This window comes from Megalops cyprinoides, chromosome 1 (assembly GCF_013368585.1).
Source record: "Megalops cyprinoides isolate fMegCyp1 chromosome 1, fMegCyp1.pri, whole genome shotgun sequence".
In the NCBI taxonomy this organism is placed as follows: Eukaryota; Metazoa; Chordata; class Actinopteri; order Elopiformes; family Megalopidae; genus Megalops; species Megalops cyprinoides.
In genome coordinates this window covers 24,784,523-24,810,520 of record NC_050583.1, presented here as the reverse complement: position 1 = coordinate 24,810,520, position 25,998 = coordinate 24,784,523, and the positions used below count along the sequence as shown (strand labels likewise).

The 25,998-nt window shown below is 49.8% G+C and overlaps 1 protein-coding gene across 2 annotated transcripts in view; it reads right to left on the bottom strand.

Moving 5' to 3' along the window:
* Positions 1 to 25,998, bottom strand: part of LOC118773138 (transformation/transcription domain-associated protein) — a 94,811-nt gene that overhangs the window by 40,124 nt on the left and 28,689 nt on the right. For both annotated transcript variants that reach the window (XM_036521936.1, XM_036521927.1), the window contains 25 exons: positions 25,644 to 25,763; positions 25,024 to 25,143; positions 24,704 to 24,868; positions 23,923 to 24,104; positions 23,307 to 23,505; positions 20,894 to 21,022; positions 20,299 to 20,565; positions 19,743 to 19,949; positions 19,132 to 19,290; positions 18,665 to 18,799; positions 18,317 to 18,427; positions 17,617 to 17,763; positions 13,311 to 13,524; positions 12,683 to 12,808; positions 12,037 to 12,183; positions 10,562 to 10,761; positions 9,442 to 9,563; positions 8,753 to 8,966; positions 6,963 to 7,142; positions 5,131 to 5,277; positions 4,022 to 4,141; positions 2,382 to 2,669; positions 1,804 to 1,941; positions 1,145 to 1,257; positions 658 to 793 (listed from right to left, as the gene is read on the bottom strand). In XM_036521936.1, coding sequence (XP_036377829.1) covers positions 658 to 793; positions 1,145 to 1,257; positions 1,804 to 1,941; positions 2,382 to 2,669; positions 4,022 to 4,141; positions 5,131 to 5,277; positions 6,963 to 7,142; positions 8,753 to 8,966; positions 9,442 to 9,563; positions 10,562 to 10,761; positions 12,037 to 12,183; positions 12,683 to 12,808; positions 13,311 to 13,524; positions 17,617 to 17,763; positions 18,317 to 18,427; positions 18,665 to 18,799; positions 19,132 to 19,290; positions 19,743 to 19,949; positions 20,299 to 20,565; positions 20,894 to 21,022; positions 23,307 to 23,505; positions 23,923 to 24,104; positions 24,704 to 24,868; positions 25,024 to 25,143; positions 25,644 to 25,763 — 4,086 coding nt within the window. The remainder of the gene's footprint in view (positions 1 to 657; positions 794 to 1,144; positions 1,258 to 1,803; positions 1,942 to 2,381; positions 2,670 to 4,021; positions 4,142 to 5,130; positions 5,278 to 6,962; positions 7,143 to 8,752; positions 8,967 to 9,441; positions 9,564 to 10,561; positions 10,762 to 12,036; positions 12,184 to 12,682; positions 12,809 to 13,310; positions 13,525 to 17,616; positions 17,764 to 18,316; positions 18,428 to 18,664; positions 18,800 to 19,131; positions 19,291 to 19,742; positions 19,950 to 20,298; positions 20,566 to 20,893; positions 21,023 to 23,306; positions 23,506 to 23,922; positions 24,105 to 24,703; positions 24,869 to 25,023; positions 25,144 to 25,643; positions 25,764 to 25,998) is intronic.

Here is a 25,998-nt window from a genome sequence, read left to right as displayed (position 1 = left end):
GCGCGGGCCTCGTGATGTGTGAAAGCTAGCGGGTGAAGTGTCAACAGTATGCAAATTGCTCCGATGGCCCGAGTTTGTAGGTTGCTCCACATCCCCTGCTGTCCACCCCCTCCTGCCCGCAGCCAGGTGCTCCAGCAGTGAGGAGCCGGGATATGAACAGCCTTTTACCATTGCTCAGGAGGGCCAGACAAACAGATTTTAAACAGATTGCACACTCCCCAGGACACAAACACAGGCACAGCCTGAATGACCTTCAAAATGCGTGTGGCGCTCAAGTGCTGGTGGCTTTTTATATCTCTATAGAGCGCCGGCTCTGGAAGCTGTAAGTGACGAACTCTGCTCATTACACGTTCCCCTTTGCAGCTTCCGTCACCACGATCAAAATACCACCCTCTCACCGCACGCTCCATATTCCATTTGCCCTGCAAAAATGGAATAGAATGTGCTGTGCGTTTCTACCTCTTCTGAAGCGAATACAAGTAAATGGCAACATTTATTACCGGTGTACTGGTGAACATATGATTGTATTTATGCCCGTTTCGCTTCCCGTCGTGAGAATTCACCGCCGACTGTTAGCTGATACTGGGTGTTCGAAGGTTCTGACAGAAAGGTCGATCAGCCCGAGACCTTTTATAGACAGACTCTAAGGCATTCTACCTGCACCAGCGCCTCCTTCATTGCGGCCCAGTTGGACACCCTCCAGGCGCACTCCAGCACCAAATAAGGGTTGGTGTGGCCCTTGGACTGGCCGTACTCCGTCAGCGGCTCCCACTGGTTCAGCTCCTTGGAGCACCTGGACGACAGCAGGAGAGAGAAAGGGATTTTTCCACACACTGCAGGGGACACGCGTGCACAAACACCCCGGCCGCCAGAGGACCGGGGATATTCTCTCTGAGCTCCGCACTGTGAACGCGGGCTCTCTCCTAGCCCAGGTCCCACTGAGGCTGGCATTATTAGTTCACTCTGCTAATGAGGCCACTTTTCATTCTAATTTAAGTCCTTATTAGGCAGCTATAGAAAATCCCTCAAAACCAAAAGATCAGTTGAGACCGGCGTGGTCTAATTTGCTCGGTAACTAACTGCGCCGGAAATTGCCGTGACAGTGACCCCCCCCCCAGTCCCAGGACGGGGGGAGCCTCCTCACCGAATCCAGTGGTCCTCCCACAGCTGGTACTCGGGGAAGATGGCAGGAGACGCGTTGTTTCTCTCGTGCTCCTTGCGTGCCTTCTCCATTGCTTTCTCATAGCTCTCCTGCGCCTGGAAATACAGAACGACACGGGTCCCCGCTGGGGTCAGGACCACACTTATCACCGTCTGTCACGCTCCCTCAAATCTGAGACAGGGCGGCAGGAGTGGTTAAGGAGCCGGACTCATAACCGAAAGGCTGCCGGTTCGATTCCCCGCTGGTGCACTGCTGTTGTACCCTTGGGCAAGGTACTTATCCCACAACTGCCTCTGTAAAATGTGCAGCTGCATAAATGCATAACATTGTAAAATAAACAAATAAACTGTAACTGTTGTAAGTCGCTCTGGATAAGAGTGTCTTCTAAATGCCAATAACGTAAGGTAATGAGTCACTTCTGTTTTTTTTTTTTTTTTGCTGAACTGTTTCAGTGGATCAGCTTGTGGGATCCCTGTCACTAAACCTCTAGATCAGCACAAGTAGTACTATTTAAGACAACATTTCTTGTCTGCTTAAAATAGAACAATTTCCACCTACAACGCATGTCAACAGGAATCTGTGAACGATGCAGTTTTTTTTTTCCCCGCTCCATCGCTCACCCCTGCAGCTGACGCACTGACCTGCTCGAAGAAGCCGTGCTGCTCGAAGGCGATGGCCGTGCTGGTCTCGGGGAATTTGCAGCGCTTCTGCCACAGGCCCGCCCACATGTCCTCCTCCTGCAGCAGCGAGTACAGCTCCGCCAGGGAGTCCAGGATCTCCTGAAGGCGGGAAAACAGGATGAGCGTGCAGGGCCGCGTGACTCTCGCCCTGTGTGTAGGCCCAACCGGCCAGGCCCGTAGGGGCACGACACTTTCACCCCCCTGCACAGGGCTGACCAGCGGGGGCCCACACACCAACACGCGCGAAGAGCCAGCATCGCGGCAGCAGTGTTGCATAGCGGTAAGGAGCAGGGCTTGTAACCGAAAGGTTTCTGGTTCAATTCCCCGCTGGGACACTGCTGTTGTACCCTCGGGCTAGATATTCAACCCAGAATTGCCCCAGTAAAGATGCAGCTCTATAAATGGATAACTTGTAAAAACTATAACCTATGTAAGTCGCTCTAGAAAAGAGCGGCTGCTAAACGGCAATAATGTAATGTAATGTAATATAATGTGATGTAATGTAATGAAGAGCACTTTGCTCACTCAGTCAAACTCACCTGCTGCGGGGGCGTGATGCTCTCCTGCTCGTAGAACTCGGTGCTCTGCTTGGGCTTGATGTGCAGGCTGAGGCCCTTCTCGAAGGCCTGCTGCTCCAGCATGAGGGTGGAGCGCAGCCACAGGTTGTGCGTCTTGCCCAGGTACTTGAGCACGCAGGGCCGGATGGGGATGGGCGGCACGCACTGGGACATGGCCTCCACGAAGCAGTTCAGGGCGCTGGGCTGGCAGTCCCTCTGCGCCTGGTGGCTGCCGCTGCACAGGAACGGGCTCATCTCCCCCGACAAGGCCTGCCCGACAGGGGGGGGGGGACATTCAGATGTGTTCCAATGAGAAAGCGGGGCAACCCAACGTAACACTTTTCCTCATGGGAAGTGTAAAGCTTCTGCACAAGGTGCAAGGCATTACTTTATTGTAAAGATATGTAAACACATGTCCACATGTTCCATTTATGGCCTCATAGGTGTGTAGACAAATGCTGAAATTTATACTTATGGAATGCTGAAAATGACTGTTTTAGGTTCCAAAAATGTTTTAAAAAGCAAGCACAAGCAACATATTAAAAAACGTGAGTTGAATGTTTGGACGTTAGATTCACGGAAGCGCTGACAGGTAAAACTCTGTAGGAAACAGTAAACTGCAAAGTGGAGGAATTTTTAAGCTCCCGTGCTTCAGCGCTTAAAAATAGGCTTTTAGACAAAAGCCGAAGCTAATGCATTCCTGGCTCCGTTTTGAATAACAGCCTTCATTTTCGAAAACCAACCGATTCTTGCGCACGCCGATACAGACCATAATTAACTTAGCGATGCACAAATTGTGGTTCTTATCCTGGGCAAACAGGAACACCCTTAAACTGCTCTTCGAGGCAGGCTCGCAAATCAAACAAAACAAACAAAAGGAGGAGAAACGGGGAATTGGCTTCGCGGACGCCTCGTCTCCTTTTTCGCCGCAGCTCTCGTTTCACAGGTGGAAAGCACCGGGCGCGAGCTCTTCATTACTATGGCTCGAGAATCCAAAGGGCAACCTCACTCACTGAGCTTCCTCTTTCTCCTCTTGTCTTTAATACAGACCGAATTATTTCCTAAAGCACAATGTTGGCCTCGGAGGATTGCAAGGAATGACATTAGCATAAATGTGTGACCTACTTTTTAGGCAGGCTATTTCCCTTTCACTTCAATGGGTGGGGGAGAAATCATTAGGAGGTCATTCCTCCTTTTGTGTTATTACCCCTGCAGAGCTAGCCCATTTTCATTGCGGGGGGCGGCAAACTGTCTCGAGAGCTTCAAAAATCAGGTCACATTTTGTAAAACAGTCGGTTGTTGAGCTTTTGTTTTATAAAGCTCTACTGATGTTGGTGGCGACAGAATACTTTATTCTTTAATTAATTAATCACATCAACGCTGCACACTAAGACGAGAAGGTAGGTAGCAGAAACATATGCTTCATTCAAATTTTGGCAGCAGCACACAGATTTCTCTTCATTTTACTAAATGCTTCTTTTAAGAGAGAAATGGTATACAGGGACAAACTATGCCCCTGTTGGAAGGAGCAGAATGTGTGTGTGTGTGTGTGTGTGTGTGTGCGTGCGTGTGTGTGTTTGCGCATGTGTGTACGCATGCAGGGGTGAAGCTCTGGTGCTCACATGCTGCTGTCGGTCAGACAGAATCTTCCAGAGCCGTGGGAAGAGCTGGATCCAGGTCTTCTCTGCCAGCGGAGTGGAAATGTGGCACAGCTGGACCAGGGCATTCAGCAGGGCCCCCGTCTGTCAAAGGAAAACAGGCGCACACATGCAAATGTGACCACTCCCCCCTACCGGCGCCTCATCAGGCTTCGAGTGCTTGCAATCAGGCCTTTCTTGATCGGCGGCGTCACGGTGACTGGAACCGAAACCCCCCCGTTCTGTCGCAAACGTGACCCAATCACCCCCTCCTCTCCATCTTCCCCGTGTCCCCACCTCTCCCGTGCTCCCCGTGCTACGGTCTCACATAACCTTACCTGAAATGACACTTTTACGTTTGCATTTATTCGTTAGGCAGACCCATGCATTCAAGGAATCAATCTCAAAAACATTTTGGACACTTTTTTCATTTCCAATTTGGCTACAGCTTCTTGTGCATGTAAGTACATGACTTACTACAAAACAACCTGAACCCTGAATAATTTAATCACACACAATCAACATTCCCCTTGGCAACAGACCTCTGACCTGTGTGCGTTGCCTCTTTTATTTAAGTGAAAATCACGCTGAAACAATGTAAATACTTCCTCAAAACGAACACGCAGAAACGAACATGAAAAAAACAACCTTCCTACTTTCAAACGCATTTCTTCCCCCGGAACGCTTTTGATGTGAATACAGATTGGCAACAGGAACACTCAGGACTTTTAATTACACTTTCAAAAGAAGAAAATTAAACTTAACTAACCAGGATACTTTGACTTTAAAGGAGTCGATGAATATTCATTGAATAGGTTACATTAAACAGATTCCTCTGGGCATGCTGGCAGGTCAGGATTTTGAACCGAAACCACTGAATCATTTATCTACAGTCAGTACAAGCGTGGCATACAACGCACTCCCTGCTTCCACATTAAACAGAAATCAATGCGCGTGTGACCTCTGAGTGAAGAGTAAGTGTTTGGGTGCTGATCAGATGAAAGGTCTACCGACTGGAATGAGCATGTGCGGGGGACACGGCACGGGGAGCGGTGGAGGACTGCAGACCGCAGGCTGAAAGTCATCTCTCTCACCTTGACCTCTCTCAGGGAGTCCAGGAACTTGTCATGCCGGTTGGTCAGCATGTGGAGCTGGTTGCCGGCGTCCCTCTCCGCCTGCTCTTTGGTCTTGGAGATGCTGGTCTGGTCGCCCGGCGCCAGCTCAATGTCAATCTCGACATCCTAGGGGGACAGGGATTACCACGCATAAAATAACGGAGAAACTGTAAGACCGATTCCATTGTTTGGAAGCTTTCATCTATAAATCACTTTTGCAATGACCATGCCGTGCACCTGGAAAAAATTACTTTGAACTGACTGCAAACTACACCACACCTTGTTTAACTCCTTGGAAATGTGGTCAGTCACCAGACACGTACATATTTTTATTACAAATGCATACACCACCTCCGAAGAAAAATGAAAACAACAAGCACACTACAAGAGGAAGAACCGTACCCAACCCACTAGTGGCTTCACCACCACCACCACAACTGGGAAAGGGCACCATTAATCAAAAAAAAAAAATCTAGAGAAGTACTAAACAACTCATTGCCTCTAATTAACACAGAGGCAGATATTTCTCTAAGGACAGCCGTATATTTCTCAGACTTTTATCAGTCTGCTGTCTGCCATTTTTTCAGATGACAGTGAAAACTTTCATACCCGTTTGGTGGTGCCCCTAGGCAAGTTCCACATTCCTGTTAGCTAGAACCATGGCCTCATTTCCTGATTTCCCTCAACGGTTCTTGTATTTCCTCAAGTTGAAATCAAATCTAGCACTCACTGATTGATGTTGAAAATATTCAAATGCAAGGCATGGTGAAAGTGTTTTTCTGAGAAAACAGTCTTTTATTTAAACAGGAATGAGTGCTGGCCATAAACATGTTTCAAACACTCTGTCATGAGATTAAAACGTCCAATCTATAGTTTGCAATGATTCCTGCAGGTGCTCTGTGACACAGTGGGGAGGATTTATTTCTACAGAGATTTCTAAGAGCATTGTTATGCAAGACGCTATTAGGAAAACCTCTGTAAATAAAAGATGTTTCTCAAGAAGGTGTTAACAATCAACTTAGCCTTAAAGTGCTTTTGGGAAAAGACACCCTGCTTTTTTATGGGGCTAAGGGTCCTGCAGGGCACGGTCCTAGCCCAGCCAGCGTTTAAAAAAAAAAAAATACCAGCAGTCCACATTTCTGTCTGGTTCCAGTTCCATGAGCGTAAGGCCCCTGCTGGTGTGGTACAGGGCTGTGCCAGAGACACCGCACCGTGCCAAGATCAGTATCTCAGATCAAAGAGCAGCAGTCCAGACAGCAACTCAAAGGCTGCCACACTCCACCTGGGCTCATACTGGAGGGGCAGACCACTATCAGTGTATGCTTTCTGGGGTTTTTATTTTTTATCTCTGCTGTCATGCATTTTATAATGGAGCACGCGTTCCTGCATAAAACCACTTAATGCACCGTATCTGAGGACAGACAGTGAAAGACCCTATAACCCGTTGGCTTTCTGCGGCGTGCAGTATTAATAACGGGCCCCCGGCTGCACTCAAAAACAAGCCGGGTTAAATATGCGTGTCGGCGAGTCAGGTCAAGCGCTCCTCTAAGATGCGGGGCGGCTCGTGCTTAGCAGGCAGTCTCTGACCCCGCGATGCATTCATCAACAGCTGGCGCTGCTGTCTCCCGTTCGGCTGTACCTCTACGGGGAGAGGGTGGGTGTGTGCGTGCGTGTGTGTGTGTGTGTGTGTGTGTGTGTGTGTGGGGGGGGGGGGGGGGGGTGGGGGGTTGCCGGAGGAGCAGCAGCGCAGCGTGGACAGGCACACAGACGCGGCCGTGCTTGCTGGGGCGGGGGGGGGGGGGCACCCTCACCTCCTCTTTGGTCTCGCTGTTCTCCCGCTCCCGCGGCTCCTGCTTGATGTGCGTTGCCATGGCGAAGGCGGCGCGGTCGTGGCTGTCGGCGAGGTTGATGACGTTGGTGATGGATGGCAGCATGGCTCCCTGGCAGCTGGTCCCAATGACGCTGTTCCGCTCACACACCGCCAGCAGCAGCTGAGGGGACAGAGACCGCAGCGTCAAAAGGAGAGCGGGAGGCGGGGGCCCCCGTCCCGGAATATTCCCTCTTCCTGTTTACTGCATCCGCAGACTGACTAACAGCGGCAAAGCAGCAGGACTAATGCTGAAGTAATATAACTTTCCCAGGGCAGGGGCACAACCTGAGTTAATGTCAACGCTTGTCTGTGTCACCGCTGTTAAACGGTCAGCCTTAAAGGCAGAACCAGCAAGTCAGGGTTCAAGCATTGGATAAACTGCACTGTTTTTATTTTTGGTGTAGCATATATAGTACATAAGTTTAAACAACGTGGGCCAGTTTATCGCCACATCTCAAAATACAGGCAAAAAAATATCACTGAAAAATGGTGTGATATTTGGCCAGTCTAAAAAAAGAACACTTGAGTGGAAAGTCCTATTCCCTTTGTTAATATTCACACCATAGGCATTAGTGGGCAAGTAAATAGCCTTTTCTCACAACCATAGCAATCACCACCATATATATATATTTTTTTTCATTCAACAGAACCGTGACCCATTAAACAAAAACGAGAGCACTACATTTGCACCCGCTTTTCTAGTTCTATTTAAGATGGAGGCTGAAGTGTTTACAAAAATGTAACTTTCTGACATTCAATATCGGCGAAACAGGCCGGTATACATTACTGTCTTTTTCATCCGCTGACTAATTATCGTGGCAAATAAGAAATGATTGTTTTGACAGCGCGGAGCTCTTTAATGACAACCCCAGCCAGACAGCAGTGCCAGTGAATCCACTTCCACCCTGTTATCACACCAAAATGAATGGGCTGACGCAAGGTTGAGTGAAACAATAACGGTTGGCTTAATGATAAGATTGCAGGATGGCTTGACTCAAGTGCCAGGGCTGACACCGCCTGTGGAAAAGCATTAATAATTAACTGCCAAGCAGCCCCATTGATTGTGGTTGAGATGGATGCCTTCCTGTTTAGTGTAAACTGCCCCCAATAGCGGGAGGCCACGGCTGTGATCCAGGCTCCGTTTCAGGCAGGGCCATGAATCACAGAGCACAGGGGGGACAGGCCGGCCAATTGAGAGATCAGCAGGCCTGAAATCCAGTCTACTGCACTGACACCGCTTGCCTTGTTCCAATTACAGTTAGCAGTTCCTAATGCAAAGACAGCCTGGGTGGCAACCAATACCGGACGCAAACCACAAAACACGCGGCTGAAAAATTCAAACGTAAACAACCGTCGGCTCAAACACGGAACAGTCAAGCATGATGCCATGATATGCCTGTGGTGTGAAGATCAATGCTTAGCCGTGAAACAATCTGCAGAAAGAGACACAATTTAGCTGGAAGTAGGCTACTGGGAACATCACAGAATACATCATCATAAAGGCTACTTAGAAGGGCATGACAAAAGCTGAAAAATATATATAAAATATATATATAATATAGAGCTCATGTCTGTATGGACAAAACATATTATATTTTAAAAACTATTCTCATTCTCATAAGTCCAATGCATAAAACATAATCTTTTCTACTGCACTGGTCTACTAACACGTATAGAGAAACAATGGCTTCCCTGAAGCGATGGGTGCCCCGGGGAGCGTCAGGGCCCTACCTCAATGCACTGTTTGATCCAGAAGTGGCTGCCCATGGCCTCCCAGTTCTGCGAGCAGCAGATGTACAGGAGCCGCTCGTACACGCGCCGCTTCATGGAGCTATCGAACACGTCGAAGAACTTGGCCCTGATGAGGGGCTGGGCGCAGCGCAGCCCGGACAGGAAGGCCGGCTCCAGCTTGGAGGTGATGTCGCTTCCCGAGAGGCTCTCGTCTCTGGCGGGGGCAGACACAGAGGGCGGACATCAGCGATTCGATCGGCTGCGCCGAGACGCTCGGCCCGCAAATGGAAAAACAATTACAGTTAATAGTACATAAAATCTGCAGAGTACAAGATTATGCAGCTTATAAAACGATAATTGGATAGGTCCCCCGACCAGCTAATGTCATTATTCCTGTATTATTTGCATTTCCTCCGTGTGACCCTCTTAGGGTCTCATTACCCAAAAGTTGGCCAACAGGTGAAGGGGAGGGACAAGGGGGGGAGGGAGAGGTGGGGGGGAGGGCGTTGCAGAATGACTCAGCGCCTTGCTGATGTTCGGTGATCCTCGCTCCACGCACCCCCAACCGCCACCTCAGACCTCCTCCTCGGACCCCGAACGGGCCGTTCTCCTCATCACCGCCGTGACGGATAGCACACCTGCGTGGACCCGGCCGCATAACGCGCCCTGTGATTAATTGCCGTAATTACCTGTAGACGTAGTTAACGAGGTCTAAGAACTGGGCATTTAATTCAAGGTCATCGGGAAAGCGTTTCTCAATGTAGGTCATCATTTTCACCAGCAGAATGGACTTCTCCCTGAGATTGGGCATCTGTGGAGGGAAGAGAGCGAGAGCTGATTGATTCAGTCCATTTATCTTTAATGTATCGAGGGGCCGCGTGGATCCGCCGCTCCTCAGACATCTACCCTGCCTGCCTCCACTTCAAAGCCACTCTGTCTCAAAGGGCTTCGGAGTGGAAACACCTGGATGCAGTCTCACTTCAACCAACTCGCAGTTGCTCACAGCCTAGTTATAGAGTAACCCATGCACAGAGCACTAAACTCTACACTGTAACAAGGCAATAAACGGACTTAGAGCTTCTGCAACCGGACCCTGACTGGGAGGTCCGTCCGGTTTCTGCAGTCTGCCTAGCATTAAAACAGACAAAAAGAGCTTTCTTCTAGAGGTGTCCTCCAACCGATTCTGAACTCTACATGCACTTGTGCAACAGAAGGACATCTAATACTGCTTTGTCCTCATTCATGGAGAACAGGCTCTTTTCTCCGGCCTTGCAGCTGTGAGCAGCCTGAGGAAATGACAGCCACTCAGCGCACAGCATTTCTTTTTTTTTTCCAACACTTGTCCTGCCCGCAATGTAACACGGCGCATATGCAAATATGATTTGGGGTTTGGCTGTTTCCCCAAGATCAGATTTTTTTTTTTTCCCTCCACCCAATTTAAATAGACCACAATCAAGAGGCGGGCACACTTAGCAGCGGCTATTTAGCAGGCTAATGTGTGCTGTTGGCAGAATCCTAATTGTGCTCTGCAGTTCGGGGGCTTGTCAGGACTGCCACACGTACGGCGGAAGGGGACATGCCGGATAGCCAGCACAATAAAGCCCCATTATGTACCCTTGTCAGGAGCCCGAGTGAGGATTGTGTAATTTCATTCAATATGAGCAGAAATGTCATTCTTAATGAGTCCTCAGAGTGATTATTTGCGGGAGAGAAACGAAATGACACAGGGGATGGCCTGAAGGGCAGAACGGAGTTTGCTCTCATGAACGTGGTGGTGGTGGTTGGGGGGTGGTGGGGGGGTGGCGTCACCTGGTTGGCGGCCATGGGGGAGTTGTTCTTCACCCACTCCTCCACAATCTTGACCACAGCCCGCAGGATCTTGGCGTCGGGCGACTTCTCGATCAGCGAGGTGAGGATGCTCTGGATGAAGTTCTTCCTCATCTCCATGCTCATGACGGACAGCCGCGTCTTGACCAGGTCCAGGCTCAGCATCACCAGCTCGCTGGTCACTGAAAGCCAAAGGAAGAGGAAAACGAGAGGCGTTTCACAAGCGCACTATAGAGCAGCCCAGAGAAAGAGCACCGCGCAGGGGGTATTGCAGGAGACTGGTGACAGCAACTTAGTTTTGCAGAAAATTCTGCCTCGGAGGGAGGCACACATTCAAAGGAAATCAGAGTATAAACTCCCGGAGACCTCCAATAGTATTTCACGGCTGATTTAAAGAAGGCAACTTTAAGGCCATAATGATCAAGACCAGATTTTTTTTCCCCAGTGAAATATTTCATGACATTATTCAATCTGTTAAGTGGACTTGTGCTATGCACAGGCCTCAATGCTGAGTGTTGTACTTCTCAGTCCGGCCTTGGGGGGGTCCTTATCAACAGAGCCAAGACACGCGCTCGTGTGTGTGTGTGTGTGTGTGTGCGCACATGCGTGTGTGCCTGTCTCTGTGTGTGCGCGCGTGTATGTGTGTGTGTGTGTGCGTGTGTGTGTGTGCACATGCACACGGCTCTGTGTGTGACCATTCTTTTCCGAGATACTAAATGAGTCATTAGAATCTGTTTAAACTCTGATAACATCTCAGAATCATTATGAGTCAGGACAAAGAGTGTGGCCCGACAGAGGCTGGCTTTAATACACTGGTAAGAGCAGCTTGTGCTTTCTTCTTCTAGTTCAATAACACTGCTGCTTAATTACACACGGCCCTCTGGTAGATGTTTCTCAGTCTTCCTGCAGCACCCAGTGGCCAAACGTGGACACCGCAAGCTAACAGTCCAGCACTTTATTTACCACTGGCTGTGCCGTTTCACATTCAAGGTGAAAAGGCTCCTTCTGCAGCCAAGACAAACTCGACAATGGGAGCAAGAAATCAAGCCAGGGAAACATTCCCTGTGAAACTACATATCTCCTCACTGTATCTCCCTCGCCCCAACAGCTATTGTGAGGCGCTGTTGTGTGGCTTTTGTATGGGCCAGACAACATGGAGATAGGAGATATGGGAGCTCTGTGGAGAGGGGGGCTGGGAACGCATCCACAGGGGACCGCAATCTCACGCAGATAGGGGAACAGCACTAAGGTCACCGTGCCGAAACGTCACCCCATCCCTGTAAAGTCACACCGAGACGCATTGTGTTAAAGGCGACGGCGCTGTCGCACTGCGGACAGAGATGGCAAACAGCAGACGGAGCACCCCCGTTTCGAACAATGACCCCGATCTTGTCTCGCTGACCGCTGTAAGCGATCTGCTGGGTGCCGGGGGGGGAAGCAGGGGGGGGATTATTTACCTGTGCTGGTCTCCGTGGCTCCCGGATTGGCCTGCGGGTTCAGGTGCTCCCGCACCATCTTCTGCAGCGAGCGCATGAAGACGGAGATGAGCCGGTCGATGTAGCTGGAGTTGTAGCTGCAGGCGGACTTCAGGATCATCAGGGTTCCTGGGGGAGGAGCAGAGGCACAGTGATGCCAGGCAGCACTGCTACATTAGCCACTAACAAGGTTATTGTTAGGGATATTATTACTATTAGTTCATTAGCTACTATGCTAGCTAATGATGTGGCACTGAGTCACCTGCATTAACAGGACACTGAGCTATGATAAAACTGTCCAAGAATTGTTGAGAAGTGCCTTTGTTTAAAAACAACATTTCTGCAGGCAACGCTTAGACCCAACATCCCAGAATGCTCGGAGGTTGACTGTCTGAGCTTGGTTGTAGGCACAGCAGTCTCTATGCCGTCATTATAACACTGTCAGCTCATTTTCCCTCTTCAAAAGGGAACCATGACTTTACAGACCCATTTTCAAGGTTCAGTTATCATCAGATAAAAGGACAGATTTCAACAGTAAAGGGCTGGCCATCCTCATGAATACAGTGCTTTAAACACTCTGTCCAAGGAAATGTGTTTAAACGGAGCACAGCACTTGCAGACCTCTTACCAAAGAGCTGTGTTGGGTTAGCACTGGTGGCTTTCTCATAGTTGGTGAGCCCCTCGTAAATGACCTTCCCCACGGCAGCGTAGAGGCACTCCAGCTCCTCGTATTTCGATGCCACAGTGGAGGAGCCTGAGAGGAAGAAGAGACATTAACTCCAATCACAGGCTTCTATCTTCACCAAAAAAAAAAAAAAAAAAAAAAAACTCAACAGGGAATAGCACCTATACTGTAATAAATTTGGTGGGACATCCGCATCATCCTTCCGCAATATCACAATTTACCAGGCAGGCTGGTTTCCATTATGTGTCAGAGGGGATGGAACCCTTATGAAGCCAGCAGTGGCAGCGGCGAGATTACGGCCCTGGCTTTAATGGTAGTGGGTACCAATCCCCCCGTAGGAATACCAAATCTGACCTCAATTCCTCACAAGGCTGACCTCAATCGCCCCGGAGGTCCATAATGGGTTACAGATTGCGTCAAACTGTCAGCGGCGCCGGGCGCCCGGGATAATGGCGGTGTCTGCCTGGCAAGCGTGTGATACACAAAAAAAAAAAAAAAAAAACGGCCAGCCGCGGTCTGGAGGAAGAAGGGACAGCTATCCCCCCCCCCGGCACAGGGAACAGTGACTCACTGGGCTCGGTGGGGAAGATGCTCATGAGGCGCGAGAGCAGGGTGTGGACGGCCCGCAGCACTTTGGTGTTCCCGCAGGTCATGCAGGCAGCGATGCCACGCTGCAGCGGCTTGAAGTGGGCCAGGATGGCCGGAGACTGCAGCACCGTCAGCAGGAAGCTGAGGATCTCCAGCCCCGTGCAGATGTTGGAGAAGTTGGCCTGGTTGGGCTGCTCCTGGGGGAGGAAGAGGGGGAGAACAAACGAAAAGGTCAGCAGCCAGTCACCGTCCGCCGGGCTCGCTCGGCCCGGCACGCCCTCTCTTGGTGCTGGCGGTCACCCAAACGCGCGACAGGAGTTCCCCTTTACTGCGAGCCAACAAAATTTCTGTTGTAAAATACACTTTGTCATTCCCGCTGTCATTCATAAGCATTCATAAATCTGGACGGCCTGAGACTTTTAGGGCTAAGAGCATAATACGACAACACTGCCAGCTTACAGCCTAAAAGGACATCATCTTAAAAAGGACAAAACGGCTTTTAGAGGTATCGACTGGGAGCAGGGAGTGGAGTGAGCCCCACCCCTGGGACATGTACACAGACATCCTCCCTGTCTTATCTATTGAACACCACAATACTGCTGGATATTCAAGCCCGGCCTGGCAGACTGTCCCTAACTCCTAAGTACAATGAAATGATAAAAAGCAATCAGATTTTGGAGTGTTGTTCATTAGGTTTAATAAGGCTGCCAAGCAGGTTGCGCATTCTCCCACGGGGAGGAGGGGAGGGGCTGGATACAAAATAGCTTGTTTGCGAGAACGACCCCCCCCCACGCCCCCCTCCGAGGCGAGGAGGGCGGGCTTACAACCATCCAAAGACAGAAAAACAGAAGCCTCGGACAACTGCCAGCAAGCAGCTGTAACCTTGCCTCGCTCCATCTTAAAAGAACAGTAACATAAAAAGGGAGGAAAGAACATATCTTTCGATGGGCTGAATGAAATGGATACTTGCTCATACACAATACACACTTAATACATCAACATTTACCAACATTACAAAACCCTTTTTTAATCTGGTAGGCTAAACGCAACTGAGCAAGATACAGAGCAATGTTTAAGTGTTTTCATGTTTTGTGACAGAGAATAGGGTTTTCCCCCCATACAGTCAAGAACCTGAAGTTGACAACCAAACATATGGAGACTGCAAATAGCAGGCACGCAATGACTTGAGTAAGAAAGTAAAACAAACATCGAAGCCATGAAAATGATTAGTCCCTCCTAGAATATTACCCCTGCCCTCTAACATGTTTCCCAAGGCTAAACTTAGCTACAGCACAATTCTTCCATGATTGGCAAGTAGCAGCCAAGTAAATAATCCTAGCTAGCTAAATCAAGTAAAGCGTGGTGGAAATATATTTTGCGCAGCTTATTGCTTCCTTTAAAATTTTGTTTTTCAGATTCCACTGTGCAGCGCTTCATCGCATGTGGATAATTAGTGTGGAAAAAAATATTTATGATTACGCACCATGAAACTATTCTCCTTTGAGATAGCAACTTCACAAGGCAGTGTATGAGAGCGGTTTATGCATTAGCTTGGACTGCACACTTTTTTAATTAAAAACTGTGTTCAAGAGTATGTCTCTGAACAGTAAAAAATGAAAGACATTTTCTACTTAAGATTCAAGGCACATAAGGGTTAAGCAATTTAACAGCAGTCTAAGGCCCATCCTAACATGCCGTGTTGGTATGACAGCACTCTGCCTTCTGCATTAAGCAAGTTTAGCAGCAATACAGGCTGTGCGTTAAGTAAAAGGAGGCCTCACTGTTCTCCCCCCTCTCAAGCTTTAAGACAAATTAAGCTATTGATTTCCCTCCTTGTACATGTATTGATTTAGTTTTGTTGTCTAAAATGGGACCCAGTCACCCTCTGAGCTATTCACCCATCTCCTACACATAATGTGGGTTCACTACAGCGAAGTGCTTTCTCTGTCTCTCTCTCTCTCTCTCTCTCTTTTAAATACATACCCCTACATACACAACCAGCATGGACTACAGCTCACCAAATTTGTTTTGCCAAAGTGTGGCCTTCAGCGACACACACACATGCGCACAACCGCTCCACAGCTCTTAATTATATTGATTTTTGAATAAACAAATAAACCCACTGAGCCTATCTGGTCCCGAGCGGAAGCGCGGCCTCCCGTAAAGCAAAACTGTCATTATTTCAGCAGGTAAATGAAAGTCTGTGGCTCGGGCAGACAGGAGGGAACGGTCCTCTCCGCGAGTGCACTCTCTTAAATTGCGATTATGTTATTTCAGTGTAATTGAAGGGCCCCGATATTCCTTGGCTTAATTGCAGTGAAACAGCCAGGCAGAGCTCAGCTGTCTCATAAAAGGCCCACCATGTGAGCAGGAGAGAAAAGGCCTCGCTCCAGTGCTCTCGCAGTAAACCCCCCCTCCCCCCCCCCGCTCTGCCTGTGGTCCTGCCTGGACACGACCCGCTCCTTATTGCGCTTTTCGGATCGCGCAAATATTGTTCTTCACCAGCATTTCATACTTGGAATTGGTCAATTACACACTCAAATGCACACGTTTTTGTGTGTGTGTGTGTGTGTGTGTGTGTGTGTGTGTGTGTGTGTGTGAGTGAGTGTGAGAGAGAGAGAGAGACAGAGAGAGAGAAAGAAAGAAGGGAGAACCAGCTGTTGGACGAAATCAGCAAGCATACCTCTGTAAAAAAACCAAGCACTAGTGTTAAGTACTGTCTGAGTGGAGTTAATCCACTGAGCCAAAAATCATGTATATACTACTGTTGCTATCCGTGGTTAAGTTTACTCTCACCTTAACTATGCTTATGAGTTCAGTGCTTCTGCACTGAGTGTGATTACATTACCAAAACTGTCTCTGAACAGAACCATTAACAAGATATTCTGCCACATGTATGAAAGGTGCTCAAAACTGAAATACTGGGCCTTCACAATTCAAACTTATGACGCTTACACTGCGGGATAAAGGAAAAAAGCTAAAAGAGGAACTGTGTTCTCAGATGGACAGCAGAGGAGAATAAAATATTTTATCCACTGTTTAACGACAGCAAAAGGCCAATCGCAGCACCTTTAAACTTGCAGAGGACTTGAGATGAACTCGATGCCAGCCCTGTAAATGCTTATTGCACTCCGGGGCATGACAGAAAATACATGCATTACAATTAGAGCTTGAACAAGAGGCTGCATCAGCTTTTTAGTGTTTTTGCCGAGGAGAATCAATCCGGCAGCATGTCTGGGAGCCTGTGGGGCTTCCATTTGGGAGAGCAGCTGATCAGTGTGGAGGCTCTTTTAACGAGCAGGTGGGAATGCACTTTAATGGCGGCACGGGCTCTGGCCGACATCTGAATTAGTCACTCGGACCTCCTCTAAAAAAGCAGAAATAAAGACTCAGATGGAGGATATCAGTTCAGTCAGCAGTAAAAAGAAAGACCTGCCCTTAATGCGTCTCAACCGTAAGCCCAGAAAAGCAAGGTGGACCACAAAGCATGACCTGAATTCAGATTTGGGACATTGGTACAGCAGCCGCGGCTGGGACAGACCTCCCCAGCCAAGCCACTGAGGCCGAAACCCTCGGGACCCTTTGAAGAAGCAACTTGAGAACCATGGATCAATATAAAAAGTCTTTCTCACTGGCAAACAGAAACAGTATCGATCTTCCTCGGTCCAGGTCCGCAGTCCCAATCAGAAACTAAAAGCATATTGGCTTGAGTTTCATGCCATTCTCATCAAGGGAGGTGGTTTGGGCTCAGAGTACGGACTTCATCTGTAGCAGTACAAGTTTCTCCATGGCCGGTTAATGATATCATTCACTACTTTAGTCTGTTCAGCCAGATGTATGAAGCACAGACCATCCCTAGTTGGTTTTCACCTGTGTATGTGACCGATTCTGACTTAACACAGAGAAGTGAAATTTGTGGGGGGGGGTTCTGATGCGTTAAATCTAAGGAAAAATATAAAATCACACACACACAGAAAAGGCAACCTGGTAATGGACAACGCAGTGTTTTCCCCTCTGTAACCCAAATGAGTGCACAAATCGCTCCATCCTTCCACTCCACAGGGACTCTGTCCCACGCTGCGCCAATCCCATGTAATAACAAGCGGGCTGATTGAGGCCGGTCGCTAACTTGATTAGCTTCAAACGGGTATCGGACCGGCTTCCGTCTCGAGAGCGAAAATGGGCCGGAGTAACAACAGAATGCACTGCCTAATGTGTGACCTCCCATCCGTGAGGAAATTAAGCTACCCCCCCATCCCCCTCACCACCCACACACCCCCAGAGCTCACCACAGTCATTAGCAGCTTGTCGAACCACTGCAGCTTGAGCTCGGCACGGGGCCACATGTCCGGCCGCAGGGCCGTCTTCATCAGATTGACACAACGGCGGGACAGGAGCTCCCCCGGGGACCCGGCCACGCTGGTGCTGTCGTTCACCTGGGGGACAGAGGTGGGGGGAGAGAGAGGGGGGAGGGGGAGGTTGCTCACTCTATCTCCAAATAAGCCCCCGGTGCCCTGCCCCGGCTCTCTCTTTCCACCGAGAGCGGCACGGCGATTTACCCTCCGTGCTCCGCAGCACAAAGGAGCCAATCAGCCTTTCACGCTCGCTTTTCTCAAAATTACAGCCTCGCTGGCCGAATTACAAGGTTTAATCAAAATAGCCGCACGCTTAAGGAATTTTAAGATCCGTTTAGAGGGAGCGGGACTCTCAAGGAAATGGATTGAACACTCCCCTCCGTAACGTCTACATGAATGATTGTCTAAACCTGCAGCTTTGACAGGACCCGCCCTCCGCTCCTCCTATATGGCAGCCTGAGGGATTGCCCAGGGCTTCTCCCCGCTCCCCTGAGCCGGGCGTACTCGGCCGCCTGCAACGCTCATGGCTCTATCTGCTCGAGTCCGAACATGAGCTGGGGGATGAAGGGGAGGCTCAGGCGGGGCGGCTCGGGCGGGGCGGCCACGACACGCCGCCCGACCTGGACCCACGTACCTGGCAGGCGATCCGGATGAGGAAGTTGACCACGGTGTCGGTGTGCTGCTTCTCCACGGGCTTGGTGAGGAGAGACTCGGTCCCTGGCATGGACTGGCTCCGCCCAAACACCTACGCCACACACAACGAGTGAGTCCACTATCTGCTCATGTACAGTCAATGCGCAGACTCTTTAAATTAAAACCTGAATTTAAAAGTTATTTGAGTTTGTGTTTTGTGACATAACTGGATTTCACACAGGTTAGGTGCATTTCACCAGGAGAAGAGTGAAGTTTAAGAGATCAGACTGTGCTCATAGATTAAGTGTAATGTGGCCAGGAAATGCATGGGGGGTTTAAGCGGTCAGACCGTGCTCACGGCCCCAGTGGCGGTGCGGAATCTCTTCACGTCTTGGCCGGAGTCCATGGAGAGGCCTCGTTTCACGGCTCCGGAAGCGCTGCTCGTCCCCTCTCCGCTGCCCCCTGGGTCACCCTCACACTCGGGCTGTGACAAAACAGCAGGCATGGCACGGCACGTCACCTGTGACCGTGCGCTCCCACAATTCCGCACGAGCTCGCTATCCGGACCAATCGCATGCAAGGCCTGCTGATCCACAACTAACCATTACAGAATTTCATCTAAAAGTCCACCGAGTACAGTCTGTACTGCAGACCTAATCCAATATGTTCATTCCACGACATGTCTGGCACAAGGACATCAGTGTTCATGTCCAATTCCTACACTAGTATGAAGAAATGCATTATCTTTCCCCATTTTCCCTCCATCCTCATCACCACTGACTGCTTTATTTAGATGCACATAGAGGCCCTTCACACCTGCTGGTCCTTGATCCTCTGCAGCTCCCACTTGATGACCACCTCGGCCAGGTCCACGGCCAGCTTCCGCTGCTCGATGGTGACGCTGGGGGTGAAGCCCAGCCGCTGCATGGCGCTGATCATGTGCTGCACCAGGTGGTGCCTCACGGGGTAGTACACCTGCACACAGAGACCCGAGCAACACGGTCAGAACAGCAGACACACTCCATAACACATTCAAACAGAGAGGCAGAGCAGACACTCAACAATATCCTGTCTGCAAGCTTTGAAGCACATCCAATTAAATATGTCAACACACTGAAAGCGCATATTTCAACTAGGTTACCTTTATTTAGAGGATAAAATTGATGTATGGTAGTATACATGGCTTCTGTTGCCTAGTCAGGTTGCAGACTTGTGGTAGGGCTTGAATGGTGTTATGCTCACATTCATTGGACTGGGAGTGCGGTTAGCCTGTTTTGACACTGCTGCTCATTCAACATGAATGGATACACTTATGTTCTATTGTGCTGGAAGTTGCTCTGGGTAAGAACGTCTGCTTATGCGTGTAATATAATGAAAACTGCCACCCAGGACCAGGTCCGCTGAGGGGAAGAGATGAGGCCCCTCACCCTGAAGTGCTGCACAATGAGATGGAGGATGTGCACCAGCTGGGGGACCGTGTGGCCTTCCTCCACGATGATCTTGCGGGTCCAGTGGGTGAGCATCTGGTGGCCGTCCTCCATGCGCGCGGGCACGGCCGGGGTCAGGATGGCCATGGCCTGCCGCACGATGGCCCGCGCTTCCATGGTGTGGGCTTTCAGCAGGCTGTGGAACACCTTTGCAGGGACAGGGTTTGTGTGCTTTACCCACCTCTACCTTACACATCTCCTGTGCCTCACACACCTCTTCTGATCGTCCACTACCTTATACACCTCCCCTCTTCCACCTCTACCATACACACCTCCCCTCCTTACAGACCTCCTCTGAGCTTTCACTGATGGAATGGTCTCTCACTGAACTGCTGTATATTCCTCAAAACAGTACGAAAAAAACCTTCCTGATGTGCGAAATTTGTGATTAACAAGTACAGTTCAGGCCCTGAGATCTAATTTTAACCCAATTACAGGTGACTTTTTTTTCCCACACGTTGAGCCATCTGCTGAAAGCAGGAAAACCTTTGCTCACCTGCAGCACGATCTTCTTGTGGATGGCGAACTTGGCGATGATGTGGGCGAGCAGCAGGTGGCCGCTGTACTTGCAGGCGGGGTCGACGCAGGCTTTGGACAGCAGGCAGGGCCAGGCGAAGGTCATGAGGCGGCGCAGCTTGCTGTTGCGGCTCTTGTTGTTGTCGTGGATGTGGTGTGGAGCGTGCTCCACCAGCAGGGTGGAGAACTGCAGCAGGTAGATGCGCAGGGAGTCCAGCAGGTCGGCCTGCTTCTCTGGGTCCAGGACCTTTTGGAGGAGGGAGGGGGGAGATATGGAGACTCATGGCAGCACAATCTACAGACACGCAAGGTTCTCTCATAGACTGTGAAATACGGCGTCTCTCTGAACACGCGACTCAAACTGTGTGCGTACCTTCACACAGAAAACATGTATAAATGCAAAAAAGGAAAAATAATAACTGTTCAAATAAAAATGATTCTCATTTCACAGACATATTTCACAGATATGAAATGAAAAGAATCACAGAGCGAAGTGAGACAACAAAGTACATAAACAAAATAAATGAATAAATAAAAACCGAAGGTACGGGAGTGCTGACGAGTCTGCTGGTTACCTTGGTAATGAAGACGCTGGTGATGCTCTCGGGATTGTCCCCCTCTGGATTTGGGGGTCCCAGCAGCTGCTCCCCCTCCCCCTTCTCAAAACTGTACAAGAAGGCTGGGTTGAGGATGTATTGCAAAACCTAGAAGTGTTGTAGGGGGAAATTTAACATAACATTAACATAAACACAACAATGGAAACAGTCTTACAACTAAATGCTTTCCCTCCAAGCTTTTAACCATGAATTCAGTTTTCTGTCAAGTGTGCCTCTATTTTACCAGTAATCCTAGACAAGGAACTATTCAGTGAGCTGTACTCCAATTAATAATGTTGATATAGGTGATAGACATCATTTCTAGTTCTTACGTTTGCTATTTCGGTTCCAGAATAATCTTTTACATTTGGAATCATATCCCTAATCCCACTGTAACTATTAAGAAGAACATGTACAAACCATATTAAGATGAACAGTGCAACTTTTTTTTTCTTAATATTAAATCACAAAGATATTGCTGCATATTGTAGACACCGGGTCACATTCCTGTAACATCATTAGATAATGTGTGTTTCCCTCTGGCTCTATGCTTAAGTTCACTCCCTCTGCCAAGACAAAAAGCGGTGATTCTGTGAGGTCAGCTAGCGCACCACCATGAAGCTTTTTTTTTTTTTTAAAAGCCACATGTGGTCAACATTGGCCAGGTGTCCTGACAGAGACGGTACCCAGAGATGCACAGCAGCAGGAAGGAGGTGGACCTCCTTCGAGGCGAGGTCATCCACGCTCACGCCCCGGGTGTGCCTTCACTACCGCGCGCTCTAATGAGGGCCTCCGCCAGCCATTAGCATGAGCAATGCGAGCCCCGCAAACACGGCATTACCTTCATTTATTATGGCTGAAAACCGCCTACCGCTGCGCTGACTGCAGCCTCTGGGGGGGGGGAGGTTATTACCATTCGCATTACAGGCCCAGGGCCGGCGTGCTCGGTTAAACACCCCTTTCAGAAGACTCCCGCTCTGCCGCTTCCTCCGCCAGCTATTCCGAACGGTCTCGTTTTAGGCTGAGAGACGTCCGATGTCGCCCCTTCCCAGACGCCAGAATAAAGGAGGGGGGGGTGGGGGGGTGGCACCATTTTTGAGCTGCTGGAGAGAAGTCAAACGCGCTGCCTCACCCGAGCGGACCCCCGTGCTCACTCGCGGCCCCTCCCTCTGGCGTGGCATTTTCAGGAAGATTGTTTAGTCAATTATTTAAATGTCAGCGGAAGCAACACACACAGCGCAGGCATCTGCTCCTCGCCAGAGGAAAACAATTATGGGAGAAATAACTATATAAACAAAATTCAGCCTGGGAATCTATTTAAAGAGAGAACGGCCACAAAACTCCTACACGGGCACTGCAGGCCTGGACTGGTCACTGAAAGACTGGCCATCCATTCATTGTGGCTTATTTCATTTAACTTCCAACTATTTCGAAACATATTTATTCAGAGTGAACTTGTCTTCATTGTTTCTAGGATGTGACAAATTGGAAATTTACATAAGTCGATGGTTTTTTGGCATTTTATCAGTCTGACGCCATCGAACGGCAAAGCATTCATTTTAAACAGGAACGAGGCATATGATTAAGAGATGGGCTCTCAGCCCTTCACAGCTGACGGCTAGGAGATTCTGTCTCAATTAAAGCCCGTTCTCTCCTTCAGCTGCAGATTAATATTTATAAGCATTCTTCAATGCTCGGCTTTTGCGCGTTCTGGCAAAGCGATGCCTTTGAGAGCCCAGCAGAGTGTGGCAGCCCCGGCCCTTTCGTGCAGGAGCCATGCATATTCAGCAGGGTCCTTCACGGCCAGGAATCCAAGCTCCCGTCTCTGGAGGAGCCCGACAGCGCGTCGCTCCAAACGCGGGCCATGCCCCTTCCTTAATTAAAAACAGGACTCCTGCTTGTAATGCTCTTCATGGCAGAAATGCAGTCGCCTGTGTCAAAAAATGCATTTGAACTTTCAAAGACTTTTTTTCTTTTCCGAGGCGGGGAGAGTAGCCGTAATAAAGAGAAGTGTTACCTTCTCTCCGCGAGTCAAACGCCCCGCTGAGGATATAATGGCATCACTTTGTTTGATAGAGACAGCCAAGCAATTCCTTTGTAATTAGAAAAGAGCGGGCTGCGGCCGTGTTGTGCACAGCACGTCAACCCCACGCGGCCCTCCTGGTCAACCGCATGCGGATTGAGATCCAGTCCTGACCACAGAAGCATGCGGCCAATACAGACATTAAAATGGCACATACCTGTGCCCTTCGGTGCTTCAAAAAGGGTGGAAAAGTAGCATGTGACCATTAGCTATACAGACCTGGCCACTCCAGAAACTGTATTATAGCTTGTGATTGCAGTTACAGGGCAGAGCTCGCGCGAGGCGGGCAGAGCGGGCGGACGACCCCACCTTGGCTTTGAGCTCGTCATTGAAGTGGGGGTCGTTGAACTCCACGAAGCGGAAGAAGAGCGCCCTCTTGTGGGCGATACTGTAGTTCTTGGGGATCTCCTCCTCCATGTACTCCTTGAGGAAGGTCATGTTGCACAGGAAGCGGCCCGTGAAGGCGCGCAGCAGCTGGAACAGCAGCTCGATCTCCGAGTAGTTCCGCCTGCGCAGGAGCGACCACACGCAGAGTCAGCGCACCCAGAGGCAGCGACCGTACAGCATCAATAAACCGCTAATGATCTACCCATCATGAGGACAGTATAAACTTCTCAATATTACATTACATCAAATTCATTTAGCAGACGCTCTTATTCAGTGCAATTTCCAGCATCAAAGAACATAAGTGTATCCATTCAAGTTGAATGAGCAAGTGTCAAACCAGGCTAACACCACTCCCAGACCAGTGAGCGTGAGCATAACACTATTCAAGCACTACCACACAAGGGAAGCCAAGTATACTACCATACATCCGAGTCTCCAGATTGCATATTGCATATTTGCATGCATATTGCATATATGCATATTTAAATACACCCTGTGTGTGTGTGTGTCTGTGTGTGTGCGTGCCCGGCACACGTACTTGCAGTAGCTGAGCAGACAGTAGGCCAGCAGCTTCGGCTCCTTCCAGTTGGTGGCGGCCATGTTGTCCTTGCGGTGGCGCTCCTGGAAGGCTTCGCTGACCCACACGCGCCTCAGCTGGCTGACCAGGGAGTGCTGCCCCGCCAGCCAGCCCTCGTCGTTCTTCACGATGATGCTGATGATCTGAGGAGAGGCGACAGCCGGCCGTCAGCGCCGGACACCGCGTCGCGAGGGAGATCCTCGCCGCTCGAGACCGGAGAGCCGGCCGCTCGCACAGTTCTGACTACGCTACCTCCAGCCGTCACAGCAAAGAACGCTCACAGTTTCACTGAGAGGACGAATCTCACAAAAGGACACCAAGCTGCGCCGCTCAGTTTCAGGAGCGCAGCAGGAAATGGGAGTTATGAGCAGGGTCTTAGTAAGAAATCTGGAACTGACTGAAATTGTTATATTACTGTCATTTAGGAGACGCTTTTATCTAGAGCAACATACATTAGTTCACGTGTTATCCATTTATACAGCTGGATATTTACTGAGGCAATTCTAGGTTAAGTACCTTGCCCAAGGGTACAACAACAACACCCCGGCGGGGATTCGAACCAGCAACGTCTTGGTTACGAGCCCTGCTTCTTACCACTATACTACACTCCTGCCTCACGTTTTCTTATGAATTTTACACCAATCGCTGCAGAATGCCTTTCCCACAAAAGTAAAAATGCCAGAAACAGAACATCTGTTATTCATTGCATCCCAAACCCCAGAACTCTTGTCTCTCCACTCACCTTAATGGCCTGGAACTGCAGGTCCAGCCGCGCCGTGCTGGTGGAGGGCGAGCCGGGCCGGACCGTGGCCGCCGGGCCCGCCGGCACCAGCAGGGGAACGAAGCGGCTCGGGTTCGACGCCAGGACGTCCCGGAGGGGTTTGGCGTCTTTGTGCTTCAAGAAACTCTGTTTGAAACGGCAGAGGGGAAGAGGTGCAGACAGGAAAATATCACACACTGCTACCGTGGCGAGGCAGCGGTGATGCAAATGGCAGCTAGTGAGCAAGCAGCAGCTGATTGGCTGAGAGCGGACGAAAGGCGTCGTCTCACGGCGGGCCATACCATGAACATGCGGCTCCACTGCGGGTCGTTGAGGGTGGCCTCCATCATGAAGAGCTCCACGGTTTGGGAAGGGTGGCGGGTCAGGAACTTGATGAGGGGCTCTCTGAAGGGACTGCCAGCCTAGGAAAGGGACAGAGCAGCAGTCAGAGGACGGGACCCGGGCACCGCGGGGAGAGAGGCATGAAAGTCACCAACAATTTTCAGGCATTGAAGGCACTAACGAGCATTACATTACTGAGATTTAGCAAACACTCTTATCCAGAGCGACTTGCACAGGTTACAATTTTTTACGTTACCCATTTATACAGCTGGATATTTACTGAGGCAATTCTGGGTAAAGTACCTTTCCCAAGGGTAAAACAGCAGTGCCCCAGCAGGGAATTGAACCGACAACCTTTTGGTTACAAGTCCTGCTCCTTACCACTACGATACACTGCTGCCCTCTGAAGGAGGCAGTGAAACATGATGGTGAACGCGCAATGCCATCGGTTGTGACTTTAAAAGGCACTTCGACAGACAGCACTGAAAGGGCAGCATACTAAAGCCGATCATATCGGTGGTCACGCCAACATGTCCGTAGCTAAGGTTAGATGGGGATGGAGGCGAAACAGGGGCAGTACCTCGATTAGCATGGCGCGCTCCGTCTTCATCACCACCTCCAGCAGGGGCTTGACCAGCGTCTGGGGCGCGGCCGGGATCAGGTGGAACAGGTTGATGATGGCGGAGCAGATCTTCATCTCCTGGAACAGAGCCCAGAACGGCAGCGGTCAGCAGCGGCCGACGCATGGGCCAGCCGAGGACTGCTGCTCTGAACCGTGGGGGGAATTACTGACTGAGGAGAACACTGTCGACGTTTGGGCTCATGCGCAGAGAAAAGGCCTAGAAATAACTAATAGCCCAAACCTGGGACTGTCTCCTGCTGCGAGCATCACAAAAAAAATACAGTTTCATAAACCATATTTTCAAAGATGATCT